Raw genomic sequence first — 17491 nt, 5'->3', positions numbered from 1 at the left:
CCTACCACCAGACTCAAGCATACAGACACTGTCCTGGACACTGCACTGCCACAACTTTATTAGACAGCCCTATCCTCTTAATTAAAAGTCAGCACATGTCCACATGGGCTCCCCTCCTGCCTGGTTGGGGGCTCAGCTGAGATGCCCCTGGGAAACCACTCATAAACTAAATGCTGGAGAAACCTCCCTTCCCTTCCCAAAGCCAGGGCTCTGCAGTATGGCCCAGACCCTACACTAGCTTCGGGGAAGAACCCTGGGCCCTGCCCCTCTGTAGCCTGTACTGGGCCTGACAGGCAGGCAGGCACCAGTCCTTGTTGGGTAGGCTCAGCCCACACCAGAGCTGGATGGGCAAGTGTTAAAGCACGACGGCGGGGGTGACCCAAGAATCTCCTTGAGGGCTCACTGGGGCTCTAGCCAGAAGATCTGTGTGAGGCTTTGCTTCCTGGAGGTGGCGTGACACGCTGGGCACATCCTAGAGATCTGTGGAGACACCTAGGCTGCTGGACATGCCTGCCAAGCACCAGCAGCAGGCTGAAGGCCATCCCAAGCCCACCCCCTAGGGCAACGCCCATCAGGGGCTCCTGGGGACCAGGTGCCAACCTGGAGGTGCCGTTGCCAGCAGGCCTGGCAGCAGTGGAAGTCACAGGAAGGGCACTGGAAGAGCACCGTGTTCTCAGCCCCACAGCCCCGACACGGGAAGCTTGCTGCAAGTGGCCTACAGTGAACACCTACAGCTTGCTGCTGGAGGTTGCCCCTCCCACAAGGCTCACCCAGCGCAGACTGCCCGTCAGGTGCACCAGGCCCTGCCGCACCGTTGAGCCCTGAGTCCCCAGCAGGCTTCTGTCTGAGAAAGGATAAAATCTTGCTCTGGGCTTTCCCGGTTTTCTCCGACTGTGAGGCCCCTACAGAGAGAAGTGAGTCCAGGGGGTGCGTGGTGCTTCCCTGTCACCCAATCTCCAGGGCTGCGTGGGATGGGTGTGCCAGAAGCACACAGGCATGCCCCTACTTGGCTGTGGTGGCCGGCAGACAAACTCGGGAGGCACAGCAGGGCTCTCCCAGGGTCTCAACGATCCTGTGCCTATGCCTGGGGAGGGCAGGCCAGTCAGGTCTCTGCATGTCTGCAAGAAGCGCGGCTTGTGGTGTGGGCGCACGAACATTCCAAACCCTGTGGGGAGCTCCACTCAGGCCTAGGACAGCACACTGCCTCGTCCCCTGACCCACACTGCTGTGGGGAGCTCCACTCAGGCCTGGGACAGCACCCCATCTCATCCCCTGACCCGCACTGACTGGCTGCCCCAAGGTCACTTGCTCTGCAACAGGAAGAAGTCTTCAGGCCTTGCAGTGGTCAGTGAAGCCAGCACGGCCAGCATCTTGTTGAGGTCATCGTCCTGTTTATAGGCTCTTAGTGCTGTCAGGAGCTGGCTACAGCCTGCAGACCCCAGGGCCCTGTGTACGTCAGCCAGGTAGGTGCTCACAGCAGGCTGGCCTGGCTTCTCTGTTCTGGCTCCCTCTTGTGAACAGCTGCTGGAGTCTCCTGGTGAGACAGGAAGCAGTGTCAGGGTCTAAGGCCCAGAGGGTGCAGGACAACAAGCACAGCCCCCCGTCTTCCCATTGTAGTCTCTGGCTCCAGTGGTGGGTTTGGCTCAAAGCTGAGGCCAAGCTGAAGTTTGAGCCCCTTCAAGGCCCCAGAGAACATAGGAGCCAGGTACCTATGCGAGGTGGCCTGCTGGTTAGGTGGGGGCCACCCTGGTTCAGGTGCTCTCTGGGATCCAGCTGCCCAGCTGCATCTGCGGACAGGGTCAGCTTAGGATCAGGCTCCTGCCTTCCTGAAAAAACAAAACACAAGAAGCCACACTGAGACCCTGGGAGGTTCCCCCCAACCCCAGCTGCGGGTAGACCAGGCCTCACAGCAGGGCACCTGCATAGGTGAAGCAAGATGAGGCCTTGGGGGCACCTCCTGCCAGGCTGCACACTGACAGCAGGTGCTCCCTCCTCTGGAGGTGCAGGTTCAACTGGATTTAGAAACAGATGTAGGGAGCAGGAGGGGACAGGTGTCTAGTGGCCAAGCCTTTGGCATGTGCCAAGTGATGCCTCAGGTACAGGTTTCTCCTGGGAGGTCTGTACTGTCGCTGGTCACAACCCCAACACCCAGGGTCCACCCTGACTTCTGGGTCTGAGTCTCAGGGTCCCGCAAGGAGCTGCCTCACCACTGGGGTCCAGGGCTAACTGTGCCCCCTGCCGTCGGGAAAGGCTGTGCTCAGGCTGGTAGCCGCAGCCGCGGCCTGTCAACTGGACACACATTTCTTCAAACCGTTGCTTGTGGTGGGGCCGCACGAACTGGTAGAAGCCTATCAGGGAAAGGTGTCCAGGGCTGTGAACTGGGGGCTCTGAGGGCCACAGGCTGCCCACCTGATGCTTCTCTCAGGAGCAGGGACAAACCTGGGCCCTGGTGCCTGCCTAGTTCTTCCGAGCAGGCCCCTCCCCTACATCCTTAGTACTGCCCCTGGGCACAACCTCTGGCCCATGGCACCTTGGAGCAGGCTGTGCTTCTCGGGGTCCTTGGCAAAGAGGGGGCTGATGCAGGCGGCCAGGGCAGCAAAGTCATCAGAGCCCTTGTAGTCTTGCAGGGCCTGGGTGAAGGCTTTGAAACTGGCCTGGCTCAGTACCTCCTTCACAGCCGCCATGAAAAGCCTGGCTCTGCCCATCTGTGTACCAGCTGCTGGCTCCTCCTGTGGTACATAGGCCCGAGGCTGCTGTCAGGCCCAGTCTCGTCTGTTGGGTCCCCCAACTGTGGTGGGCCTTCCCCAGCATGGCTAGGGCTCCCTGGAACAGTGGGCTATGGGGCCCGGGGTTGCACTGGACAGCTTAGAAGCTGGAGGGACCCACATGTAACTTCAGTATAAAATGGCCACACTCTGCTCCCCACAGCTTGGAGAGCAGCAAGAGGCACCAGGCAGGTGTTTCCCCTCAAGCTAGGAGTCCTGGGGGGCCTGTCCTCCTGCTCCTCCTTCCAGCCTCCTGCCCCAAAGTAGTACTGCTGATGTGTGGGGAACAGCTCACAGTGATGCATTTTCAACATGCAACACCCACCTCTCCTGCACACCCAGACCAATAGGAAACACAGGGACCAAGGCAGGGAAGGTCCAGGAATCCCCTACTCCTGTCCCCATTTGGCCTCTGGCAGGCCCAGGCCCCTCTGCAGCCAGCCCATTTCCTGGACACTGCCTGCTTCTTCCCAGAAGGTGAGAGACATGGACATGGGGCAGGTCAGTGTCCACACTCTAGTGAGAAGTGGGGGCCGGGTCCAGCACTGCCCACCACAGGCGGGAGGCTGTGGCCAACTGCAGGTCCCAAACCAAACATGCCCAAGGCTAGACCTGACTCAGGCCAGGAAAAGGGCACCTAACACTTGCAAAGGGGCTACAAATGTTGAGCCCCTGGGTCAAGTCAGCCTGGAAACCAGCTCCTGCATATGGCCTCCCTAAGTCTGGGCTGGCCCACACCCCTGCATGGCCAGGAGTCCACAAGCCACTAGTGCCAAGAGAGAGACCCCACAAGTGTGTGAGTGGCCAGCACATACTGCAGGGTGGCTCACATACCAGGCAGCTGACCAGCCTGACTTTCTTCCTCCCTCCTCTCTGTTCATCTGCAAGCCTCTTCTCACACCTGATGGGTGGGGTGCTGCTGCCATGTGCCTGCGGAGGATACAGCTGTGGTCCCAACCCTCATGTTCAGGGGCCTCAAAGCACCTATGACGCCCACCTAGTCCACAGGGGACGATGAGGCCCTGGGTCCCCAAGAACCCTGTCCAGCAGCCTGGACAGAGGTTCCAGGTAGGAGGTCAGTCATACAATGAGGCCTCCAGGGAACAGTGCCACAATTCAGCCTCTTTTTCAAGTTATGCCACCTGCCCCCATAAGAGCAGGGTCAGGGACAATTTCATGATAACTGAGAGGACTGAAAAAAAAGGGGACAAGGTGCCTATTGTTAGCACCTAGGGCTTACCCAGGGGCCCACAATACAGAAACGGGAGCAGGAAGGGGAATGGCTCCCTGCAGCAAGGCAGGGAGAAAGCTTCAGAACAAGCCTCAAGTATTAAGAGCTTGTGGGCAAAAGCCTCAGGAGAGAACAAACTTGGGGTTCCACCCATAGCTCAGGCCTGGAGAAAGGGTGGCCTGGGGCACAGAAGGTGTCAGGGGTCACCAGACCTTCAGTGGACTAGGCCAAGGTGACCTGCAAGACAAACACAGCATTGCAGGAGGCACCAGCAGAGACCCCAGGCAGGGTGGGGGGCACCAGCTAAGGGGAACGGTCCTGCCTGGGAACCAGCAGCTGGAGTGAGGAAGGGCAGAGGGCATGAGGCAGAGCCGGGTGGGGTGGAGGGCACACAGGAGAGTCAGGCAGTCTGCCCAGAAGGGGATGAACATGAGTGAGAGTGGAGGTGCCCAAGTCAGATGGGTGGGGCTTGGCCTGGACTCAGGGAAGGATGGTCTGCATCCACCTCCAGCCCCATACCTCCTCTGCACCAGGGTGGGCCCTGGCCCCAGGCCCCTGGCCCTGCTGCTCGCTATGCTCCAGGGCAGCCAGCAGCCCCGTGGGTCTCCGCTGGGTGTGGACTGGCTCCTGCTCATACTCCACACATAGGCTGCTCTCGGGGTCCCTGGGAGCTGGTGACCCTGCAGGAGCACCGGTGTGAGCAACTAAGCTCACTGGGGAGGCCAAGCAGTGGGGGGCAATCCATTATGCCAGGCGAATTGCTGCCCCTGCCCCCTCACCCACCTGAGGGCCTCTGCTTTAGGCTGGGGATGTGCAGGTCCAGACTCTTAGCTTTCTTGGTAGGGAGGCAGGGCCCCGGACGTGTGGCCACCCTGGCAGCATTCTCTCTCTCACCCAGACTTGGGGCCACAGCCAGAGGGGCTAGAACCCGGGGGGATGGCACCGGCACCTGCAGAATCACAGGGCAGGTAGGGCTCCTGCCTATTTCTAGCTACTCTGGTAATAGCACCCAGCCCCCACCCTGGGTAGGCCATGATGGCCCAGCCAGCTGGGCACTTGGAAGCTCACAGTTTTCTGAGCAACACGGAAGAACTGGGCCACATCTCGGATCACGGGGCCAAAGTTGTCATACACTTTGATATGAGGTCGCACCCAGGAGGGTAGCTGGGCTCTGGTATCAGCATAGGCAAACCTAGAAGGTGGTGTGGCCCATCAGTCCCTTTCCTCTGCCCTATAGCCCACTGTGGCTCAGGGCTTAGCTCACCCAGGGAAGGAAGACCCTAGTCCACAAGAAGAGCTCCCAGGCCCAGAGAGGCTGCTAAGGAAACGGGAGCACCCCAAGGAGGGCCCATGGGTCTAGAAAGGGACTCGACCCAGCATGGGGAGGGGGGTGTCCATGTGGAGCCCCTACCTGCATACCACGCACCTGTGATCACAGAGGAAGACGGCCCCATAATCATGGCGGTGCCTGATCACCCGCCCGATGGCCTGGTTCACAGCCCTGGATGCCTGTTGACGGTACCACTCTTGCCCAGAGAGGAACTGTGGGGGCAAAGGGACTCTGTTGTGGGCCCTGAGTAGTGGGGGTGAATGGGAGCTCTGGAGTGGGCCCTGGGTCACTGAGGGGGATGGGGGCTGTGGTAGGCCTGGGTCATAGGCCCCTATCCCCCTCTGTGGTAGGCCCCAGGTTACAGAGAGGGATAGGGGGCCCAGTGGTGGGGCTTCCTCCCCACAACCACCTGGCTCCCTGGTCACCTCACCTGGACGCCAGCTTGGCTCTGGCCCTGAATTTCGTCCAGGAACTGCATCTTGAGGACAACCCGGGGGTCCATGCGTGGGGGGTATGGGAGGCCTGTGATGATCACACCACGGCCATTCATGTCTGAGAAGTCCAGTCCCTCGCTGGCCTAGGAGACAGGCCAAGGAGCTGCCTGGGAGCAGTGGCCACTCTTCCCTAGCTGTCTGTACCCAAGCCCAGGGACTTTCCCCAGGTCCATCCACGCCCTGACCCTCATGGCCACACATGCCCAGGCAGCAGGGCGAAAGCTCCATCCTAACTCAGGCCCCACTCAGAGCTGCAGTTCTCAGAAAACCATGACCAGCTCTTACTTGCTCCCCGAGCTGTTGGCCCTTAGCTTCTGAGTGGGGTCTCCAGGTCCAGCTGGGGCTAGCCCCACCAGGCCTAGGAGTATGGTTCTTTCGCAGTTTGTGTGTTGGACATAGGCCCAAGGAGTGGCCCAGGCCTGCCCTGCCCTCAGCTCAGCTCCCAGGGCACTAGCAGCCAGGCTGGGGGACAATGGCCACAAAGAGCTCACCTTGCCCCGGCACACCGCCAGAAAGGTGGCCCCACTGGACCCAGGGGAGGCCACCTGCTTGTAGTAGGCATCAATGACCTGGAAGGGGAGGCTGGTCAGCCTGAGCTGCGAGCCCCACCCATATCCTTTCTCCTCCTCCAGTGAGACCCTAGATCACATCCTCCAAGATGAGATGTTGTCCCAACCAGGAGCATCATGCAGGGTACTAGAAGCTTCTTCATGGCACCCAGAGCCTATTCAGTGTTTCCAAGAAAACACAGAAATCCCAGAGCCAGGGTGGCCTACAGAGGCCTACTCAGACAGGAGAGTCTCCTGCTATCCCAGGTGAGGGAAGGGAATGGGGCTCTGGGGAACAGCCTACAGCAGACCTCTGAGAAGCTGCCTTTGCTTCTGGGCTCCACAAACAGAGGCTTCAGTACTTCCACCTTCCTGGCCAAGTCCCGGGCCTGGGAGAAGGATGCTCGTTATAGCAGGTGATAGCTGTGGCCCTGCTCCACCCCCAGCCCAGACCCCTCTGACCCCTAGGAGGACACACAGGGAGACACACCCGCCAGAACGCCAGGCTTTTCTCCATGACAGGGTAGGAAGGGAAGAAGACCAGGAGCCCATGGGGCACCACGCGAGCGATGTTGCCTGGAAGCACCATGGCCATGGTCAAGACAGAGCCAGGTATCCACAGAGGCCCCCACTGACTCTGGGAAATGGGGGGACCAGCACAGGGACAGTGGGCAACAAGGGCCTCCTGAGGGACACGGCTTCCATGTGAAGTACTCACCCAGAGTCTTCCCGAGAGAGGATAAGCACTCCTCTGAAAACCTGCATGGAGCCAGGGAGGCCACTGCCATGAGGGTCCCAGGGCTCAACCCCCTCCACCCCCATCTCTTCACCCTTGCCAGGACCCCTTACCGTTTGTCAAATGCAGAGCTCAGCTGGGCTCCATCTGGACCTTTGGGGATAACCCCCACCCAGATCTGGTGCTGCTCTATGACGTGGGGGTTCTCCAGGCAGACGGGGAAAGGGCTGAACATGGCCAAAGGGAGTGGACGGTGGGGAGTAGTAAAAAGCACCACTATGGCCACTAAGTCCAAGCCCCCCAACACCCTGACTCCTGGGGACCCCCAACCCCAAACCCAGTGCACCCCACCCTGCTGGTATGTATCACCAGGACTCAGACTCTTGACAGGGCCTGCTCCGTACATCTGCATCTCCAGGGCAAAGGAGGACACCGGGGCTAGTGTGCCGCTGGTGAGGATGAGGCTGTGGACACCTTGGCGGACCAGCTCACGCATGCTGTGGCCAGGGCTAAAACACCAGTAGCTCAGCACCTTCCCTGCATGGGGGTGAGGGAGCAAGATGTGAGGATGGGACCAAGGGTCTGACCACTGCCCTCCCACCCATTCAGTATCACATGAGTGAACCCTGCAGGCCCTGGTGCAGTGTACAGGGGTTGGGATGGGCCTGCTCAGAGCCTACACACTAGGCCCTTTGTCAGGAGTCCCAGGGGCAAAAGGGAAGCACCAGACCACTGTTTGGGTCACTTCAAGAGGGAGGTCAGCCAACTGCAACCTTAAACCCCTGTGTGACTGTGCCGTGTGGCTTAGGATGTGATCCTACCCCACAGAGCCACACAGGAAGGAAGCAACACTTGACCTCCTGTATAGGCTACAGAGAGGGTCCCAAGTTCACAGACTTCCTGGGTTGGCATGAACCCCTGTGTGTCAGCAGCAAACAAGGCTGAGGTTCTAATGGCCCCCCAGTGCCTACAGGTGCCTGGCCGTGACCAAGGACAACATGGAGCAGGGAAGAGGCCCAGGAAAGGGGACTGGCTCCCTGCCTGCTCCCAGTGGTCTACAGAAGTTCCAGAAATTAAAACTGAACAAGTAGTACAATGTGAAATGTGACAACAAAATCACAACTAGCCCATTTCCTGAGCGAGGCAGCACTGCTTCCTGGACGGGAAAGGCCTTTTTTTTTTTTTTTTTTGTAGAGACAGAGTCTCACTTTATGGCCCTCGTGACCTCACACAGCTCACAGCAACCTCCAATTCCTGGGCCTCACACAGCTCACAGCAACCTCCAACTCCTGGGCTTAAGCAATTCTCTTGCCTCAGCCTCCCGAGTAGCTGGGACTACAGGCGCCCACCACAACGCCTGGCTATTTTTTGGTTGCACTTTGGTTGGGGCCGAGTTTGAACCCGCCATCCTCGGTATATGGGGCCAGCATCCTACTCACTGAGCCACAGATGCTGCCCGGGAAAGGCCTTTCCCACGTGGACTCGTAACTGGCCCTGTGGTGGGGAGATGACCTAGGGCTGCCAGGCAGTAGGAAAACAGCCCACCCGTGAACTGACTTCCTGTAAACACCCCCAAGGAGTGGTATTTTGGGGAAGCCACCTGACTTCAGAGGTAGAGGGGCCAGGCTGCCCCGCCCCAGCCCCTGGGACACAATGACCTAGGAGGGACACTTCCTACTGGGACAGGCCACCTCCCAGGCCTTCCCTCCCTGGGCCTCCGCAGCACACACTCCCCAGCTGCTCCTGCTGGGCCACGCTGTGTCACAAGTCACAGGCTCCAGGGCACCCTAACAGCAGCCTGCAGTGGGATGGCAGAGCCATGCCGGTGAGCCTGCCCCACTCACACAAGCTGCAGCTGAAGCCCTACTCTGGCCACCAAGGGCCAGCACTACCCAGCAGGCAGGTAAGAGCGGGGCAGCTGCAACCTAGGAACCGCAGTGCTCCAGACACAGAGCCCAGGACACATGCAGACACATTCCTAGAGGCACCAACACTGACCACTGAGAGGCAGAAGAAATCAACAAGGCACGCAGAGGAGGCAGGACTCGGGGCCATCTGGGTGTGCCCTTCAGACTCAACCCTGAGGCTTGGGGTCTCCCAGCAGCACTGAGCAGAATTTGGAGGGCCCAGATGGGCACTGGCTGGACCAGGGGATGGGAGCTGAGCCCTGCTGGCAGGTCAGTACACAGACCTGTGCTACCACCAGCCAGGTGACTCTGGGCAGGTCCCAGTGACACTGGGCCTTCTCTGAGGTCCCTCTAGCTACAACAATTCTGACTTCTTAAGGAGAAACAAGGCCACCTTGGAGAGGCTAGACATGGAGAAGGGAGCCAAGTCAGGGGAGCAGGTAGGGCTGGTGGTGGTGTGGCATGCACGCCCACTGGGTCGGCCAGATGTATCCCATACCTGGCTTCCTGGGGGCAGTGGTGCTCCAGGAGTCTGACCGTGGAGCTGTCCTCTGGCAACCAGTGTCAGGGTGGATGTGCACCTAGAGCAGAGTGTAGACCGGTGTCCTAAGGTCCCACACATGTCATGGAGAAGGCCCTACCTTATAGGACGGGGAATCCACCTTGCCCACTTCCTGGAGGCAGCCCCTACCTTATAGGACTGTAAGGCCCCCAGCCCCATGGCAGAACTGGGGCCAACCTCGGGCATGTCTGCACTGAACACGATCTGAAAGGCAGAGAAGGCACGAACCACAGTTAGGGGCCTGGGGAGAGGGCATGGGGTCCCCCTTGGTATGCCCAGGAACTAGCAGGGCCACCTGCTCTCTTGCCAAGTCATCCCAGACATGGCAGGTCAGATGGCCCCAGGTCATGGCCCAGGCACTGACCCCAGCAGTTCTCTGCAAACCTCCCTTCACCACCCACCAGAAATTCAGGAGCCCTGCATGGCCCTCTCTCTGTGCCCCATCCCCACCCCCAATTAATCTAGGAATTCAACACATTCCAGTCAAAACCATGGCATGATTCTTAAAGGACACAAACAAGCCAACTCCAGAACTGGCCCAACACAGAAAGCCCGAGATGAGTTAAGAAGGAACAATGCGAAGGAATCTGCTCCGGCCACTGTGTTCTGACTTACAGGAGCTACAGCAACAAGACTGAGGAGCACATAGTGCCAGAAAGGTACACACTCATTATGTACCCATAGTAATTAGAAATTAATAACAAACAAAATTAAACCACTACCAGGGAGTAGGGGCTCATGCCTACAGTCCTGGTTACTGAGGAGACTGAAGTGGGACAGCCAGAGTGCAGCAGCTGGAGACCAGCCTGGGCTACACAAGGGATCCGGTCTCAAAAAACAGGTGCCTGAAGGCAGAGTCAGGAAAAGTTGGACTGCTGGGTCTATGACACAAAACAACTGGCTTATACTGGAAAAACCAAAGTAGGTTTCTGTCCCTCACAGATGCCTCCGGAAGGAGCCAAGGCCTGGGCATGAAACCACATAACTCTACACACAAGACCAGGTTATCACCATGGGTGAGGAGGCTCCAGCCTACAGGACAAACACTGACCATAAGGAAACCTATGTCTATCAAACCCAATGTAGAAACAGAAGAGAGAGGTGCAGGGAGTATATGCATCATGCAGAGTTAGTGCCGAGAATCTGCAAAGAACCTGCAAGGCAATAGACAGAGACAATTAAGGCTCCAGGAGAGGAGCACAGAAAAGGAACTACAAATGGCCAAAACATGTACACAAGGAACGCAGAGACCATGTACCCTGCTCTGGTTGGCCAATGGGCCAAGCAAGCAAAGAGCTCTGGGGCAGGACCGGCAGCTCCAGCAGAGACAAATGTATTTGTTGAGAGTTCTAAGAGGTGTGGCTGGAACAGCCACAACCCAGAATCACCCACAGGAGGTGAAGAAAACTACAAACGCCCATAAGGCAGAGCGGGCTACAGCCAACAGCACACAGGAACTAGAGATGCACACAGATTTGTGTGCATGGACGCCTGTGTGCTATGCGTGTGCCTGGACATGTGCCGCACAAAGTTGAAAGCACAGAGCGGTTCCCATAGCCATTTTTCACTGCCAAGGCAGTCAAACACAGGGCTTTGCCCTGTACCCAAGCCCCAGCATATGGGGAGAGAAATAACAGAACCGGCTTTATGGAGCTGGGGGCTCCTTCACGGGCTCCTGTGCCTCAACCCCAGGTAGCCCCACTCTGGCACTGTGGGAGTTTAGACAAACCACCAGCTTTCTCACCCTCTCTGGGCTCCCTGCTCACCACCAGCTAAACCTCATTTCCTCACCTTGTCTGCTGCTCCAAGGACAGGCCAATACTGCCCTAGGGGCACTGCCCACACTCACCCAACAACCCAGGGCTGAGGGGGAACTGGGCACCTGCATGTGCACAGGACAAGGCCCAGGGATGAGAACCTAACTGCTCAGTAACGTCCTGCAGGCCAGCAGGGCAGCCCAGGCCTGGGAGGGGCTGAGTCATCTGCCAGAAGCTGCCTGAACAGCAGCCAAAGGAAATTCCAAACTGATGGGGGGGTGGGGGGGGTGTCTTAGCCCCAGAGCCCAGAGAGTGTGGAAGAGGCGGAAGCCTTCTTAAGGCAGACCCTGGAAGTCAAAAGGGTCACCAGAGAGGGGAGAGGCGGACCTCCCAGAATGCTCCCAATACAGCACCCCAAGGTCCACCTGGTCCAGAAACCCTGGACAGAGGAGTCTGGCCCTGGGACACCCAGCAACCCTTGGGAAAGGCTGGGAGGACAGAACACTGCTATCTTCTAGCCCCAGCCCCTTCACACAGGTAGAGACAGAGCTGGCTTGAGGGGAGGTGTCCCTGCCCAGGCCTGGCCCTGCCTGGAGCTCTGTCTGCTGAGAAGGCAGTATTGCCTTTCTCAGCCACAGCTCCATGCCATCAGCAGTGACACACAGCAGCCATACCATGGCCTTGAGCTGGCCACAGACCCAGGGCTCTGGCACTGCCTGCCCCAACATGAGCTCCTCACAAGTCCAGGAGGACATCTTGAAGCTGTCATGGCTGAGCAGCTCCTGCCAAACCCCCCATGCCAGGATGTGCACAGGGCGGGAGGGGAGAACACTGCAAAGATGGTCTCCTGTGCCTCAGCTTCCCCAGTGACCAGCCAGGACATGAAAATCTGCTTCTGAAAGAGGCACCAGGTTTGGGTGAGACAAGACTGTGCCCAGAGCACCCAGAACCAAGCTGCCCTCAACCACCTGGCTAAGCAGCTTCCCAACAGGCATAACTTGGACTCTAAGGGAATGGCTCAGCTGGCCCCAGAAGGACAAGAGGACATCACAGAGAGAGAGGCAAGAAAGTGGCCAGGGAGAAGGGTGATGGCTTTGCATGCCACTTGGCAGCTACCATACAGCATGTTCAGGTTCTTTGCCTGGTTGGGCCTCTCCTGCCTATGGTCAGGACGCCAGCTCCTCTCAGGGGCCCCTAGTCTTTCCAAGTGGCCCAGAAAGGCAGTTGGTGCCACACTGCTCTCTGCGTGGGCCCACTGCTGGACCTCTCCACAATCAGTGGGCCCTGCTGGCCTGAGGCGGCTGGCAGTGTGGGAAGTTCACTGGCCTTCACTGTCCTGGGGATCCTCATCCACTAGCACTACCCTGAGTGGGACCTCATCCTATTACCCCTCCCAGAGGCCTAAGTGTGGTTTTAAGACAGGAGGAAAGAAGCCTGAGGGTGTACTGATCTGTGGGCTGGGGTCCCATGCTACCCCGAGTGAGAATTAGTAACTAACACTGCAGAAGAAAGTGCCTGCCTCACCTCTGCCAGGAGTCACAGTGGTACAGGCCCTACCTGGATGATGTCTGCCAGCTTCTGCAACCCAGCCGTGTTGGTGAACACTCCGGTGCCTGTGGGGGACAGCAGGGAGCTGGGGTCCTGACCATAGGCAGGGGAGGCCCAATCAGGCCATAACAGCTGAGAGTACTGGATGAGGTAGACACGACCAGCTTCCCCTCAACCAGGTGTGGAACGTGGGATCTGCTCTTCCTAGCAGTCAGAGGGAAGCCACACAGGGAACGAGGCACCAAGGGGGTCCGTGGAACTAAACAAGAGGCTCTATGGCCATATCCATGCTGAACCCACCCCACTTGGTAGGCCTGCACATCCAACCTCCTGTAGGGCTATTCTGCAGAGGGAGGTCCACAGAGCAGCCGTGGGAGGCTGCCCTGGGGAAGCCCTCTAACCCTCACCAGGGACCCAGGGTGGATGGAAAATAAGCCTCAGGGCCCACTACCCACTCAGGCCTCTCTCGCTGCTCCTTAAAGGGGACTAACTGGGACAGGTTACAGGAAGGAGCTGCTGGCCAAAGAACCTGAACATGCTCTATGGTGGCTGCCAAGTGGCACTAACCCTCCACATCCCAGCCGGAATGGGAGATTTGCAGGCCCAACTCCTGTGTGTGTGGGTTGTGCTGGGGGCTGCCAACAGCTAACCACGAGACATCACCGGACGTGCCTGCTGACTGCCCAGCATAGAGTAGCCCCTTGAGCGGAGGCCTGCAACCCAACTCCCATGTCTGTACATAAGACCACTGGCCTGACATTCTTCATGTAGCAGCTGGGGACTCACGTCCTGCCAAGTGCTGGATGATCTGGTCCAGTGAGTCCAGGATGCAGCCCTTGGTCTGAAACGTTATCTGGGCTTCAGCAAAGAGCTCAAAGATGTAGCTGCAGGAAGGTGAGGGGAGATCAAGCCAAGTATCTTTCACTCAGAAATGGAATCTGAGCCCTCCAGGGGAAGCTGAAATAGGAGCTGGGAAGCCTCTGCCCTCACGAGCCTCCAGATGGGAAGAGGACACTGGGCTTAGCATGAGAACCCACCCACCTACCCCCACTCCAAGGAAGACAGACCACCAGGCAGGAGGGTGAATGGAGAGAGGCATCAGATACTTCCTGGAGGCGGTAGCTCTGTGCAGGGTCCCCAAAAGCTTTGGAAAGTGATGGGGCAGGGGTAGAAGCTATAGGGGGAGTCCTTGGGAGTATGGTCGGGGCAACTGAGAAGCCCTTGCAGGACCAGAGCAAAGGGAGACAGGTTCTCACGGGGAAGCCAAGCAGTCCAGGTCCAGAGCAGGCTCTGCCCTGGACAGGCCTGGGCCTGGATCCCCAGAAGAGCTACTACACAGCCTCCACTGCTATAGGACAGACAACATATCTGGCTGCCACTGGCTATGCAGAGGGCTCAGAACATTCTCTGCTTGCTGGAGGACATGAGCATCCCTGAGAGGGCCTCACACTAACAAGCACCTACTAATAAGGGGTCTAGAGTAGGGCTGGGGGCTCAGCTCTGTGAGGGGTGTGTGCATCACTCCCACATGCTCAACAACCAGCCACAGGTGGGCAACCCCTCCCAGGTCTCCAAGTGGAAAACAGACCTGACTAGTGAGGAAGGTCCAGGACTGGGCAGCCAGAACCCAGCAAGGACAGAGCCAACGCACCCACTGCCTGCTGTGAGCTCCAGGGAGGAGCTAGGGTTGAAGGCTGACCGTATCCTCTCTCACCTCCCTGGCTTGGTGATGCCACTGTCATCTCCAGGCAGCTCAACAGCATCAATGGCCCCCTCCAGGCGAAGTAGGATTGCTGTGGGCAAAGGGGGGATCAGGGCCTAACCCCAATCCAGGAGGAGGAGAGCAGCCAGCAGGCGTCAGGGTCAGCCCCTCCAGCCCAGGAGGAAGAGGGTGGCCAGCGGGCGCCAGGGTCAGCCCCTCTAGCCCAAGAGGAGTAGGATAGCCAGCAGGCATCAGAGTCAGCCCCTCCAGCCCAGGAAGAGGAGGGTTGCACTCACTCTTCAGCTTTGCGATGTCTTCTAGCTCCATATTTAGCCCTGGACAAGATAAAAGCAGCAAATATACAGTTCCACAGCCTTCTAATTGCACCAATCATGTCCTTAAGAACTAGGATCCCATTGTGGACAAAATGATGTAGGTGTGAGGGACATCATGTGGAATCCTTACGGTCCAGATTGGAATTAGAAACAGCGCCATACTGTTTGCCTCAGAAATACACATATGAACAAGTCATGCACATGGACGTGCTTCCTAGCTCTGTCCCCTGAGAAGGGAGTGAGAACCTAACTATAGGTCTTAAAACACTTCCATGAAAAAGAAACAGGGCTTGCTGGAGACTCGGAAATGCACAAATCGGTGTGGAGCATCCTGATCCCAGACAGCATGGAGGCTGTCAGCCACCCCTGGGGCCATGTCAGAAGGACATAGGAGACCAGCAAACACCTGAACATACAGCCACTGAGCACTGACATAGTCTGAGACAGACTGAACCACCACACCTGTGTGAGTGTGTTCAGTGATGGTATTGAAACACTATTCTCCTCCTGAAGATGACAAGGAACCGATAATAAGTTAGGGATCAATTCATATTTAAAATTTGAAATTTCCCAAATTTGAAAGTTAGGAAAGGGGGGGAAAAATCAAGCATTTATCCTGCTTTTCTTGTTTGAATGCTATCACCACATAGCCAATGCAGTGAAAAGTATCTTTATAAAAATTATTCCACACCTACGGTGCATCTTACAAGGGTACACGTGAAACTTTTTTTGTGTGTGAAACTTACTAAATGTAGAATGCAAATGCCTAAACATAACTAAGAAAATGCCAGGAAGGCTATGTTAACCAGTGTGATAAAAATATGTCAAATGGTATATAAAACTAGTGTATGGTGCCCCATGATTGCATTAATGTACACAGCTATGATTTAATAATAAAAAAAAGAAAAAAGATTATTCCTAACAAATTACATGACAAAATTATCAAATCGCGCTCTTGAATCAAGACACTGAGCAGCAACAACATTGTCATCAGAAAAGAATAAAAACCATTACTGTGAGCCTCCTGAGAAAAAAGACACCACCCCTGATGGGACACCTGCTCTGAGCCTGAGCCCAGCTTGCTGGGCACAGGAGTGGGGGAGTGCAACAGACTGACCACAGGTGTAGTCAGCAGGCTTAGACACTCTGCATGCCAATGGCATGGGTTCTTCAACAAACACAGTGTAAGAGGAAGAACAGAAGGCAGGTGAATGCTGCGCCTCCATTCCTGAGCAAGACAGAGGAAGCACATCCCCACCACATCTCCTTACCAATCATAACAAAAATCCCCGCACTAAGTAGGCAACAGAAGACTCTGGGACATTGAAGGTGTAGAATGCAGTGGGGCCTGGGGTAGAGCCTGGCTTAGCATGTTACATCAGCAGAACCTGGCCCAGGCAGCAGGAGCCCCGTAACCCTCAAACACCAAGATACCAACAGGCACAAACCCAAAATAGCCAGAAACGGCCCCTTTCTAGCTCAGGGACCAGAAAGAAGATGGCCCTGCTGGACAGACCTCTCTGGGTTGTATCTGCTCTATTGGGTCTGAGAGGCACTGTGCACTTTCCATGTGCATGGCTTGTTCATATGTGTATTTCTGAGGCAAACAACATGGAACGTACCCCTTGCATGGAACAAACACGAGCAAAGAGGTGGCATCTATGCCTCCCAGTGGAATGGCAGCTACAGACATAGTGGAAGAGACAGCTACCCCTTCCAGCTGAGGAGTGTGGCAGGGACTGTCGACAGGAGAAAGGTGGGCAAGGAGGTCTCTACATCCACAGAGGGAGTCCAGGCACTGCATCCCTTCCCCCCAAGGGGCCTGGAGTGAAAGCCAAGCGCCAGTGTGGACACAACCCAGACATCAGACTGGTAGATGGGCTGATGAGAAAATTCAACTGACATGGGAAGCACAGACCCTAGGATGAGCCAGGATATGCATTCTATATCTATGCAGCCTGCCTGCTGAGACAGACTTCAGTGAGGACCAGAGTCTCAACAAAGTACGCAAAGTATCTATGATGCAGCCCAAAATTACTTGGCATAAAAACAAACAGGAAAATCTCAACTTGAAAAAGAAATGATCATCCACAGATGCCAACACCAAGATGCCACAGATGTTACAACTGTCTGACAGGATTTTAAAGCAGTCATCAGGTGGAAACAGTAGCTCATGCCTGTAATCACAGCTCCTTGGGGGGCTGAGGCAAGAGGATCACTTGAGGCCTAAAGTTTGGGGCTGCAGTGAGTTGTGATGAGGCCACAACACTCTAGCCTAAGTGACAGAGCAAGACTCTATATCAAAAAAAAGTAAAAAGTGGTCTGGTTGAGCAAATATGGACTCCTAGACAGCCATTAACAGAGACCATGCAGAAAATATGGACAAATTAACTACGTCCATGAATGATTTCCATTTTTCCGGTGATGACTGTGCACACTCCAGAAAGAAAATGGAAAGGACTGCATGGACCAGCAAATCGCACTTGGCTGCAGACACACAGGCCATTTGCACCACCTTCACAGTGAGTGCACTTGGTTTTCATTTTTCCAGCAGAGAAGAGGCCAATACCAACTGG

At 56.6% G+C, this 17491-nt stretch overlaps 1 protein-coding gene across 7 annotated transcripts in view; it reads right to left on the bottom strand.

Annotated features, from left to right (window-relative positions):
* Positions 1 to 36: 36 nt before the first annotated feature.
* RTEL1 (regulator of telomere elongation helicase 1) overlaps positions 37 to 17491 on the bottom strand; it is a 29155-nt gene continuing 11700 nt past the window's right edge. The window contains exons 10-34 of one of the 7 annotated variants that reach the window (XM_053574878.1): positions 14877 to 14915; positions 14593 to 14671; positions 13665 to 13762; positions 12888 to 12943; positions 9703 to 9777; positions 9511 to 9592; positions 7509 to 7641; positions 7218 to 7331; positions 7087 to 7127; positions 6859 to 6944; positions 6680 to 6757; positions 6312 to 6389; positions 5757 to 5903; positions 5423 to 5538; positions 5065 to 5188; positions 4780 to 4945; positions 4516 to 4676; positions 3600 to 3695; positions 2531 to 2729; positions 2208 to 2348; positions 1710 to 1826; positions 1310 to 1534; positions 1007 to 1165; positions 601 to 902; positions 37 to 480 (exon numbers count right to left, since the gene is read on the bottom strand). In XM_053574878.1, coding sequence (XP_053430853.1) covers positions 400 to 480; positions 601 to 902; positions 1007 to 1165; positions 1310 to 1534; positions 1710 to 1826; positions 2208 to 2348; positions 2531 to 2729; positions 3600 to 3695; positions 4516 to 4676; positions 4780 to 4945; positions 5065 to 5188; positions 5423 to 5538; positions 5757 to 5903; positions 6312 to 6389; positions 6680 to 6757; positions 6859 to 6944; positions 7087 to 7127; positions 7218 to 7331; positions 7509 to 7641; positions 9511 to 9592; positions 9703 to 9777; positions 12888 to 12943; positions 13665 to 13762; positions 14593 to 14671; positions 14877 to 14915 — 2993 coding nt within the window. In that variant the 3' untranslated portion in view covers positions 37 to 399. Of the gene's footprint in view, positions 903 to 1006; positions 1166 to 1309; positions 1535 to 1709; positions 1827 to 2207; positions 2349 to 2530; positions 2730 to 3599; positions 3711 to 4515; positions 4677 to 4779; positions 4946 to 5064; positions 5189 to 5422; positions 5539 to 5756; positions 5904 to 6311; positions 6390 to 6679; positions 6758 to 6858; positions 6945 to 7086; positions 7128 to 7217; positions 7642 to 9510; positions 9593 to 9702; positions 9778 to 12887; positions 12944 to 13664; positions 13763 to 14592; positions 14672 to 14876; positions 14916 to 17491 lie in introns of all 7 variants that reach the window. The other 6 variants (XM_053574877.1, XM_053574874.1, XM_053574879.1 and 3 more) reach the window with 6 other exon arrangements.

Source organism: Nycticebus coucang, chromosome 21 (assembly GCF_027406575.1).
Source record: "Nycticebus coucang isolate mNycCou1 chromosome 21, mNycCou1.pri, whole genome shotgun sequence".
Taxonomy (NCBI): Eukaryota; Metazoa; Chordata; class Mammalia; order Primates; family Lorisidae; genus Nycticebus; species Nycticebus coucang.
This window is presented reverse-complemented; position numbering and strand designations above follow the sequence as displayed.